General features: G+C 41.0%; 1 protein-coding gene across 2 annotated transcripts in view; it reads left to right on the forward strand.

Moving 5' to 3' along the window:
* Nucleotides 1-12,273, forward strand: part of col27a1a (collagen, type XXVII, alpha 1a) — an 81,390-nt gene that overhangs the window by 17,287 nt on the left and 51,830 nt on the right. For both annotated transcript variants that reach the window (XM_015943008.3, XM_070552798.1), the window contains exons 5-7: nt 6,033-6,086; nt 8,098-8,151; nt 8,306-8,359. In XM_015943008.3, coding sequence (XP_015798494.3) covers nt 6,033-6,086; nt 8,098-8,151; nt 8,306-8,359 — 162 coding nt within the window. The remainder of the gene's footprint in view (nt 1-6,032; nt 6,087-8,097; nt 8,152-8,305; nt 8,360-12,273) is intronic.

Genomic DNA, 12,273 nt, shown 5'->3' on the forward strand with positions numbered 1-12,273 from the left:
CGGCAGCCTCGCCTCTGTCAGCGCGCCCCAGGGCAGCTGTGGCTACATCGTAGCTCATCCCCACCAGTGTGTGAATGTGTGTGTGAATGGATGAATGATACACTGTAGTGTAAAGCGCTTTGGAGTCCTCTGACTCTGAGAGGCGCTATACAAGTGCGGGTCATTTATCATTTAGAGAAGCCTGTCCATGGCTGACATTCTCCTTGTGTGTACTGGACTGCAGCGACTTGCGAGTAAACCATTCCTCTGCTGTTCCGCTCCACTGATGCTTCCAGTATAAAGTAGGGGTTAGTAAACCAGATAAACAGTTGGTGTGAGAAAACCACAGACCATGGCACAAGATTCAAATGGTCAGACTTATGTTTCCATAGTCTCCATGTTTTGATGTATAATTTGTCTATCTCCTAAATAAGATGTAGCAGTACAAATCGTTAGTTTGCAAAAACATTGCAAGACCTTTGGCTGTTCAAAAGTCAGCTCTTTAAACATTTAGTTTTCAAAGCTACTAAATAATTATATTAATAAAAAAAATCGTGACAGGTTTGTGGATCAGACTGTTGTGAAAATGCTTCATTGCTTATGCACAGTCATTTACCACAATGCACAGCTTTAGCAGGTTGTGTTATAAGTTTGATTTAAGCTGTTTCTCAAAAACACACAAGAACACACAAGTCTGCTTCAGATAATTAGAAAAGACATTCTTTATCCAGTGGAGATGTGTATACATGTGTGTGTGTGTGTGTGTGTGTGTGTGTGTGTGTGTGTGTGTGTGTGTGTGTGTGTGTGTGTGTGTGTGTGTGTGTGTGTGTGTGTGTGTGTGTGTGTGTGTGTGTATTAGCCATTTGCATTTATTTTAGGTAAAGCTGCTGCCAAGTTGGCGATTAATCCACCACTAACAAAACCAAATGGCTAGGACAATATCCAGAGCTATTATGTGAAGAGCTTGGTTTTTATAAGTCACAAATATTTTGGCTTCTTCATTTATAATGTTTATTACAAGCTGAATGAGCAGCCAACTTCAGCAGAATAGGCAATAAATTGGTTTAAGGACTTCAAAAACAAATATTATTTGGTGTGCTTGGATGCCAGTGATTTAATAAATATGTGAATGAGTGTTATTTAATGCATCTGCTCACGTCTTAAGAGACTTTCAAGGTCTCTTTAATACCCCTCTTGCTCCTAGGTGTGAAAGGAGTTCTTTGTCTGGATTCAATTAAAGCTATTTAAGCCCCATCAGCATCTCTCATTTCATCTCTGGTAGCCGCTCCAGCCAGCATTAGGCGATCCAAATCAAACTAACATAGAGTAAAGGTTAATTGGGCTTGAAAATGCTAGCTCGGTGTAGTGCTAACTTGGCCAAGCTAAGTATAGTTTTGGTTCTAAATATTTTGCTGAATCAAGCTGCAAAATGCTTCTAAATGTGCTCAGAAAAAAATAAAAAATAACTTTTTTGTTTGTTGTCATGAATGGTTTAAACCCTAGAGATGGCTGTGGGTGAAAATCCGAGTAAATCAGTAGAATGTGTAATAGACAAACCCACAGCAGTTTCAAAGTTACTCAAATTCTCTCTTTCTGCATTTTGATGCTCGGTTTTAACTAGAAAGTCATCTTCACTATGTCTAGATGCCTAATTGTTGCCGTTGTGTGATTGGCTGATTAGCAGTTTCTGCCTGGAAGGAAATTAGCAGGTGTATCTAAAACAAATTTCCAGACAATGTGTCAGCTAGTAAAAGCCCACTACTGACTGATTGTCTGGTTCAAGAGCATGCCTATCATTAGGGGAGCCTTTGATTGGCGGGTAGAATCAGTCCGCAGGGGCTTCCCGCATGCACAATTCATTATCATTTCAGGATGGGGCAGGCTGGGGCGAGCGGGGTGGAATGGTGCCGATGCTAGTGTGTAAGTGGGATTAGGTTTAATCTTTCCAGTACATATAATGCAGCTTTGAATCTCATTCCTAAGCAGTTTCAGTCTAGGTCACACCCTCCTGAACCTAATCAACACAACGACCGCTTCACAAGAGAGGCTAACGACCCATCATGGGGTAGAGAGAAGGGGTATTCTGAGTAGTTTCTGCTCTTTAAGCAACAACAGACAGCTACAGCTGTAAACCTGACTCTCCCATATTCCAGTCAGAATTGAAAAAGCTCCTTGGATGAGAAGAGAAACGTCTTCAAGAAATGAAAGAAGTCCAATTGTCTTCATTTAAACCCTTTTGGACTCCAAATCCTGCAGTTTTCTGCTCCCCCTCCTCCAGCTACCTTCCACTTCCTGAAGCTTTCTTTTTGTGGACAACATATTCACAAGACATTTATTTATACTAAGAGACCACTGCAGATTTATCAAAATAAAGAGTGCATGCCCCCTTTAAATGAGAAAGGACTTGCAAAATTTGTTGAGTTTTGAAACCAAATGAGCTGCATTTGTATTGCGCTTTTCCAAGTGGGACGACTCCAGTCATTCACCCATTCACACACTGATGGTAATAAACTTCAATGTGACCACAGAGGATCAGGGGCACACTGACAGAAGCAAGGCAGGAAGGTGAAGTGTCTTGCCCAAGGGCACAACGTCTGACACAAACTCCTAACCCGAGTCACCGTCGCCACCAGTTCAACAGGAGTCTCTTGCATGCCCAGTGTCTGACCACACAGACATTTTATTTCACACACATACACAGGAGTGTATACATGCTGGAGCTGTATAATCCCTCATGGACAAATATGGCTGTGATAATGACGCAACTATATAAAGAGCAACGCTGATTATGTCTCTTTCCTGTAAACAAAATCATTTATCAAGTTTAATTGCAGCTGCCATGTGTATGTGCTAGCGCCGAGATGCATATACACATATTTACACAGACGCAAAGACCCAATTCATGCAAACAAATGCTTCACAAACTCTCTTCTCTCAGCCAAATGCACATGTGGTTTCAATTTGGAGAAGGAGATTCTCCCCTTCAGTGGAATAATCAACTCCAAATCTGATTTTCACGCTTCAGGCCCACAGGTGGTGAGGCATTATTTGGCCTTAAGCTGTGATGAGTAAGAGGAGTTTCCACTCATGGAGTTTTTCACTGGGAAGAGAGCTTCTCTGCCAGTTTTCTGCTTGACCTTCTGCAGCCTTGTATTACTGGAGGTCTCTGTGATAAGACACAGAGCACCATTGATCCCAAGAAGCACCTCCCGTGAACCTTGACCTCTGATCCCAAACATGTGAGTGTGAGATGCCGTCGCCGCGGTAACGGATGTCTGCTCGGAAGTTTCTGTTAGGTGTCCATGAGTGTGCGAGGGTTTCACGAGTCAGTTTGTGGGTGTGTGAGAACGACTGTGCGGCGGGAGGGCGTGAGAGGAAACGTGGACGCATCACCAACGCACAGACCTGCATCTGTCTGAGCGCCGGCTCCATGTATTCTTCTGGAGCCTCGCGGGTCAATGAGGCCTTTGTCCAATGAAAAAAGTCGCTGTCACCCTTCTTTCCTCGTCCTTCCCCCGAACAACTCTTCTTCTTTCATCAAACAAATTCCCTCCAACCTTGATCCACCTGTTTGAACTCAAAGAGAGCAAGAAACTTTCAGCAGAGCAAGTTTTTCTCTGTTGTTTTGGTCACACCATAAATCAGCTTTTTGAAGGTATATATGAATCCCTGTAATAAAACGAGTTTGGGTCTTTGCGCTGGAAAAGAACTGTAATACGATTCAGGACATTAAAATTAACAACCATGATCTAATATTTTATAGGTGCAATCTCCGTGAACGCTCTCAAACGGTTATAATACAACCTTTTAAATGTTTAAGCTCTGGTTTTCCATTACCTTATTTAATTACGAGCCTTCTCTATTATAGAACGTCTAAGTGATACTTTGCATTACTTAGTAGTTTACCTTTCTTTTTCACACCACATGACGTACTTCATTTTAAAATAAAAACTGTTGAAGACTGTATTCATCCTGCCTGCCTTTGCTATAATCAAATTGTGCTCTGATTTATGTGACATTAGGCTCATTCAGCAATGGAACAATGCACAAATGGGGCTCTAATGGACAGTGAAATGTTTTACTTAAAAGCAAAAGCTGTGCAGGTATCACCTTGGATCTGTAATTATGAAGACGTCCGGTGGTTTTACGTCCTTAGACTCATTTGGCACAGCATCCTAGAAAAACTCTTCAATCTTTATTACGATGGCTTTGTGATCATTGAAAGCTTCTTTTATGAGCCAATGTTACGAGTCAGACTATGTTTACGGGGAAGACCATCATTTTTTTTAGAACATAGAACATGAGAATGATGTCATTCATCAGCTGTACAGCTGCAGTTGTACCACAGAGAGGCATATCTTGAAATAGTATCAGCCATTACTTGTGTACTTTTTCCTGAAGAATTGCTGGATTGCAAAGTTTAACACAAACCACGATAACGCCTCTTAACCACTGTTTAAATGATGACTTTGTTTATTATTTATTTATTTTTATTTGGTAGGCCTTTGATTTGGTGTGTCCCACCCTGTTCCTTTCTAATTAAACACCTGCTTTGAGAGAGAAGCGCCCAACGTGGAGGCGAGGGCATGAGATCCAGTCTTGGTGCCAACCAATGCCTACAAGTGCACTGCCCAATCTGCGGTGCGCCGCAGGGTTAACTTAGTAGCGTGTAATTCAAACATGTTTGTTTAAGTTCATTCAGGGCGGAGCAGCGATCTTTAACACAGACCATCTCTCTTGGAGTGCCAGCTGCGCAGAAACCGAGAGTAAAATGGGAAGTGCGTGGGATGAAAAGAGGCGAGATCCTTAAAACTTCAGGGCCGTTAAAGTGAAAAAATGTTTGGTGTAAACCACACCAAGCTAAAAGCATGTTTTTAAATTTGAATATGATTTTATGACTCAAATAAAAGATGAAAACACCTATTATGCTAATTTAGGGAGTCAGAACTCAGCTCCAATTGAGTCAGACAAGACTGTCCTCACCTTTGACAGGACGATCAGTTGTTGCCAAACAGATTTATGTTCCAGACACTCATGGGTCTGTTTTTGAAATATTCCAGCAGAACATTTTTGCGGAATAGAGCCCAAGCTTCAATATTACTTGTTTTGTTTTAAATCCTCATTGAAATGTTGCATATTTGCTCACCTAGATGTTGCTGAATGTTGGGTTTTGATCGGCAGATCAAATTCCTCTAACAAAAAGTCTCCTGATTTGTTTTGACTCACCTCAGTGAAACTTACTGACCCAGCTCTTAAAGCACTTCTTCCACACTCAGCTCACTCAACCCCTGACCCAGGACGGACATAGGTTAGAGGCCCGAAGATGCCACACCACGTGGAGGGCAGGGGTGAGGTCAGGGATCCACAGAAAAACCCCATTCAGGATCAGAAAAACCAGACAGTCAGACGGGTGGATGAATAACGCACCCACCCGTCCCCCTGCGCTTCTGTCTGCGAGCTGCAGCTCAAACCAAAGCACTGCTGCATATTCATTCCCCGACTTTCAAAGTTTCTCTGCTGAACCCTCCCATGGGGGCTGCTGCGCACAGCGCTGGGGTTCACATTACCGAGATGCTGCCACTGCTGATCCTGCGTCGTTTCTGCTTATTTCCTGAGCATTCGCCAGCACGGACAAAAATGCACGTCTGCAGTCAAATTCTAATTCAAAGTGCTGGAGACAAGAGGCCGTCTGCGTTAGTCATTAAAGTGCCTGGCAGTTTTGTGTTTGTTTGTGTGCGTAAATCGGAGACTGGGGTTGGACTCTGAGGCAGCGGGGGACAGAAAAGCACGACCATATGGTGGAGCAGCTCCAGAAAACCCCATTTTCCATGAGCATCCACCCCCAACTCTAAATACCTCACGCATAAACACACACACACACACACACACACATGCACACACACGTGCACGCAGTTAATGTACAATAGGAGAAAGGCTGAATTTCTCCATACAGTCCTATTTTGTGGGGTAAAACATCCATCGAATAACTTTGGATCTTGAAGTGGTGAACTACAGACTCTTACTCATTTTTTGTCTTTTCCTACTTTTTACAGGGTGAACCTGGTCCCCATGGGAACCCTGGCCGACCTGGTGCTCCTGGGCTCAAGGTACTCAATCTAAGTCTAACTCAGGATCTCTTGTGAGTGTGTTGGTTCATCACCTAAAACCCTTCAGTCATATGATTTTTTACACATAAAAGACACACTTTTTACTTTATAAACCTCTGATCCTAATTTAATAAGACATTTAGGAGCATTAACTCTGAATAATCATCCTTTAAGAACATTTTCAACAACTTTTCTGAGGTGCTTTGGAGTTTAGGATTTCATTCGATCTTAAAAATGTATTCAGGCTCTGATACAGTCCAACACTTTGTAGTACATGTGTATGTTTTTTTGCTTAACTGTAGTTTCTCTGTTAGTTTGAGTGCGTTTCCTCTGCAGTCTGAGTAGAGAGAAAAGAAAGTGGTAAGTTGACGCCCGAGGAGGTCAACATGATTTATCCAGCTGTCAGGAAAAGACATTATGGGTCAAAAACAAGAACTCTAAATAAATCTGTCCGATTTTAACGTGTGAGCAGATGACTCTGCCTAAAACAAATCCTCTACATCCTTTGTGAGTGATATATACACCTCAGGACTCACCCTTGACCCTTGGCTGTGTGTTTGGCGCTTAGAGTCCAGGGCAATATGTTTAGTTTAGGTTCATCATAAAAACGTCCTAAATTAGTGAGTCTGGTGCCCAGAGCTATCACCAGAATGAAACAGACTCCTATGGGCTTGGTTGGTATGATTTATTTAAAATTAGTTCTGTTATATTTTTGTCAAGTTGTTTTTTTTTATTATTATTATTATTATTATCTTTTACAGTTTTGTGCTTAGAAAATAAATTTATATTTATCCTAAAAGGGCTGAATTTGAGGCAGAAACATCCTCTGGTCCATGTTGAGTGTGGTACACACCAAGTCCCCAAACAACACTGTGACTACCTGTAGCCCTGTATACTATAGGCCCACTTCCAGGATTGTAGATACCTGTGATGCTTATTAGTGGACACTAATTTTTTTTTAGGGGTACCATCATTTTTGTCCAGGTCTGTTCCCTAAGTGTATTTATTTTTATAATTCAATTGAAGCACGGTTGAAAAGCAACGTCACCTTTCAATCAGCACCTGAAAAGATTTATTACTCTGAACAGATGAATCAACAGGCCTTAAGTTAATTTTAGGTAGACTGGCGGAGATTAGGACCCCTCTGCCTGTTGAAAAGATGATTTTGATGTGTTTGATGTCTTGGGGTGCGCTGCATTTTTTACCCTTTCATCATTAATAAATGAAACAAAGTTGTAAAAGGCAGCGGCCCGCGGTGGAAGACAGGGAGTCAGCACTCTGAGTAATTTCCGATCCGTGGCTTTGATGTGCTGAAACCCCGTTATTGTTGCCTGCTGACAATGAGGCTTGGTGAGTGTGTGAGTTAATGGGCCCTGAGCCCAATAAAGAAAGCATCTGTCTCCCTGGATGAAAGAGTCTCTTGATGACTCCTCTGTTTTGTTTCTGTGTGTCTTTTGTCTTTTTTGCCTTTTATTTATTAGTAAGTTGTTTTATTTACCGATAAGATGGTTTTTCAGGCTAAACGCTGCCAGGTTTAAAGGGATACTTTTCACCTTTTTCATATTTCTAAATCATTTTTCTTGAACCAGGAAATTGTTGCTAAAATTACCCTTTACAGGGTTAATGAAAGCTCATCCAGCCCCTTTTACCCCCGTGGTCAGAATATTCCACTTGCAACTTCAGATTGGCAAGGTGCTCTGTTGGGACTTGGACCTGACATACCTGGTGCTACAGTCTGGTTCCAGCATGTTTCCTGCATGGTTTAGGTCATGAACACAGCTGATTTGTTTATTTAGTGATTAATTACTCCTGTAGACACTGAAGAAGGTTATGGAGACATTTCAGCTGTCAGATTAAAGTGTTAAAAAGACAAATGCACCATGAGGAGATAAGTTTTGCTTTCAATTCTACAAATGGACATTAGGGGGTGCAAAAGCAAGCCAAAACTGCCTAGTTTCCCTTTAAATCACTGCTTATTCAGTTAGCCTTCTCCCTTCTTTTTTCTTTTTAGGGTAAAAAAGGAGACCCTGGCATCTCACCTGGTCCAGCACCTAAAGGAGAAAAGGTAAATCATGCTCACATAATACAATATCTGGTGACATTTTTGTTTTTCTTTTGCTAGCTTCTGGTATACTTTTAATAACTGCTAGAGTTGAAATTCATCCATTCTCATCTTTTAAGGTACTAACTTTGTTTTTGTTTTTTGTTTTTTTTTTCAGGGAGATTCAGGGATAATAGGCCTTGTTGGACTGCCTGGCCAGGAGGGCCGAATGGTAAGACTGAAAATTCACCTTTTTATTGCAGAAATTGTCCTTAATTCCCTTTATTGTCTTATATTTAGGAGAATGCAAATGAGAAATGCACTCTTAAATAACATGCACTGTTTGTAATATCTTGTCTGTCTGACACTTTGCTGTCTCACCAGATTCTGTGCAAATGGGTGTTCGTTTGGTAGGAAGTGTTTAAGAAACAAACAAAAGGAGATTGTTTTTTGTCAACAAGGAAAAGATGATGGCAGTCATGCAATCACATAAAATTGTCAGCTTAAACTTTGGTCACAGTTTCAGTTGTGCATGTTTACGGGGATTTCACAGAGATTTTGGTTGACAAGAGAGTAATATCACTAGCTAGGAGTGAGTCCAATAGGAGCTTTTCTTTGTCTCAGCAAATTTACGCTCAGTGAAAAAATAAAGAAATAAATTTGCTAAAGTGTGTGATGACATAAATGTTCTACTATAGATTCCAATAAGCAAACAACACATTCATTGTAAGTTGAATATTTCACATATTCAGCAGCAGTACACACACACACACACACACACTGAGTATAGCTGCCTACTTGGCAGCAATCTCTAAAACACCCTGTAGGATGATTTGAGTGGAAGGGTCTTATCTTTATCAGGGTTGGTGATGTTAATGCTCCTCTAGCTTTGCTCAGTCACAGAAAGAGAAACAAAAAGCCACATAAGCCTTACACATGTCAAACAAAGTGTAGGAATTATGAATTAATCGAATACAGCAGGTAGAGTGCAGGGATGTAAAATACATCTGCTTGTGTTGGCTTTCTTTCCTGAATCCCAGCTTCTTGTATGGGGTCAGCCTCCAGCAGCGTTTCTACCTCAGCTTAACATGTGGCTCTTGTTAGGAGACTGCTTGTGCATTTAGTGTGTATGTGTCCATTTTAATGTATGTGCCTTTCGCTTTCACACACACACACACACACACACACACACACACACACACACACACACACACACAGAAATTTTTCTGAAACCCAGGAGCATTGGCCCCGCTGAAATCTGATTGCCCCTGACGTGCCCCTGTCCTGTCACTCATCTGTCCTTGGTGAGATGCTTAGATTATAGGTGGATACAATTCCAAGTCCAAACACTGGTAGTGCTAACGAATCAAGTAGGAATTTCCAGTGAGAAATCTTGTGTAAGGAAGTTTGGACCTCTATAAATATCGTGGGCCCTTGTTAGCCCCATACTCAGAAAAATCCTAGATCCGCCGCAGCCTAGAAATGCTGTTTTATAAACCTCAAAAGCCAGTTATGACTCCTGCTTATCAGCGTGACATCATAACCCAGAGAGTTGTTGCCTCAGTAACTTCATCAACACACATATACATTGACCCACAGAGGATGACATCATCGGAGCATACACTAGGTATTGGTCAGTAGCCACAAACATGTTCAATTAACCACAAGGACTTCATTTCCGTTTTGCACACAAATACAAAGAAGCTCAAACTGCACAGAACAAAACCCACAAGTCAAATGTAGTTCTTTGCTTTTCACTGATGCATACACGACTCTGCATCCCAAATGCAATTTAGTTAGAAATTTTGTGAATTCAAGTGCTTATTTTTCTTTTTTGCTCAGGTTTAAAGTCTGCAATAGAGGTTTTTTTCTTTGGGACATGCAGCAACTATTAGAATACATACTGGCTTTAATAATTAGACCACCCTAACAGAGTCTTTAGCTGCTTTAGTACTCAGTATCTTTTGCTTTGGTGGTTTAGGAAGACAAGACAACAGACACCTTTTCCCTGTGTCTCATCTGTATTTCTTTTTCCTTCCACACTCTGAAACACACACACAAACACACACACACACACACACACACACACACACACACACAACTGTACAGTCTCTAAATCTGCCTTAGCTTGATGCTGGGAGCGGGAATTCTGGAATTTGGCTGCAGGTTTTCCATGGAAAACTTCTAATGGAGAAAGCAGTGGTGCTTTGAAAGCATTATAGCTGAGTGTGATTTTACACCGCTGGCCAGGCCAAGCATGTTCCGCTCTTTACAACATTTGTTCTACTAAGAAGAGCCTGAATGGCTTTGCAGTATGGTGTGCAAGGTCAGGGAGAGGGAACGTACACAGAGCCAAACCTCAGTTACAAGGCCGCATTACAAGCCACACGTCTTCCCTTCCTGCTGCATCCCTCGGTGTGTCTCCACACACACACACACACACACACACACACACACACACACACACACACACACACACACACACACACACACACACACACACACACACACACACAATCTCTCACTTCTTGTCCATCTGTTTTTCACTAGTTTGTCCCCGTTTTCCTCTTGAAGAGTCAAAGTGTGGAGTTTAAACTTTCAGCTTTTTCAGATCTTCATTTTCAAACATAAATCTTTCTTTTCTTTTTTTGCAACTAGTTCTCTTGGATGGTTGCATCTGCTTCCTGTTAATAGGTGCAGTCATCAGTTTGTGTGGCAGATGTGATTAGAAAATCATCATTAAGTCAAATTTGAGTAAATTATGGAGCAAGACATGTATCTCGACACTTTTTTGGCAACAGTTCAGTAAACTGTGACTGCTTTCAGACACACCTATAGGTTTTTATATCTAGTCTACATGTGTATGTTTTTACATGTGTGAGCATTTTAGGATGAACCTATGTAACCTTCTCTGCAACATGAATCTTTCCACCAAGCTTCCATGTGTATATCTGTAAAAGTATTAATCATCTTTCTGGGTAGATGTTCGTTAAAGAAAAAAACTCATTTCCTTTAAAAAGAATTCTGTGAAATTTCTCACAGCCTTAATTGCCATCGTCCAAATTGTTCTGTTTAGGTTCAATCCTAAAAACTATTTTATGTGTGAACTAAGAAAATTTTGTAGGAGTTTATGCGTGATGAGGAATTTGCCTGCCTCCAGACTGATTTAATGTTTAGGAAACATTTTCACAAGAACAAACAAAAAGTTTGTATTGTTAAAACTGAGGTCCATATCGTGACTTCATCAAGGAGAGGAAGAGATTCTGAAATTGTTATAGCACCTATCTCTGCTCCGCCTCCCCTTCAGGAAGGAGTAGAAAGCCATGCCTCAAACCACACACACACACACACACACACACACACACACACACAGCCTTGTAGCGCTAACAGACAAGTAATGTTTTCTGCATGTTCCTGCTCAGACACCTGATTCTAACAGCTGAATTATCTCCTCAGCCTTCATCTGGTTCTGCAGGAGCCGCCAATCACTCGTTTTATTCAAATCTGCAGTGTTCAAGCAAGGAAACATCTAAAACCAGCACTCTTGAAGCTAGCAAACCCATGCTAATACTACAGCAGGCTAAAATAATAGTATGATGCAGCGCAAAGTTAAATGCTACACTAATCACTTTGCTCAAATACACAAAAAATATCATAAATGCCTATTTTCCCCCTTCCTCTTTAGTAGTGGTGTGCATCTCTACCTGCCTCACGATTCGATCCGATTCCGATTATCTGCCTAAAGATTCGATTTGAGTCTGAAATGCATCACGATTCTTCACACAAAATTTTCATTACTTAATAAAAGCAGTAGAATAGTTTTCAATTTCTTTTTGATTTCGAAATCCCTGAAAAACAGAACATTTATCTATTCACTATAGTGAGCAATAATTTTTAAAGTGTGCTGCCTATAATTACTTGAATAATATAAGAAATAATGTTTTCGGTAGAGCAGCTTTAAGATAGAATATTACTGAACTTAAAAATAGTAAACAAATACTGTGTTAAGTGATTCTTTCACATCCAGGATCCCAAAACCGAAATTAGCCCAGACATCCGATTTAAATGTAACGGGTACATCTTTGATTACTGGTAATGTTGGCCCTGTATCCCTGTCCGCCTTTTCTGTTTTAAATTGGCGCTAGG

The sequence above is a fragment of the Nothobranchius furzeri genome, chromosome 6 (genome assembly GCF_043380555.1).
Source record: "Nothobranchius furzeri strain GRZ-AD chromosome 6, NfurGRZ-RIMD1, whole genome shotgun sequence".
NCBI lineage: Eukaryota > Metazoa > Chordata > Actinopteri > Cyprinodontiformes > Nothobranchiidae > Nothobranchius > Nothobranchius furzeri.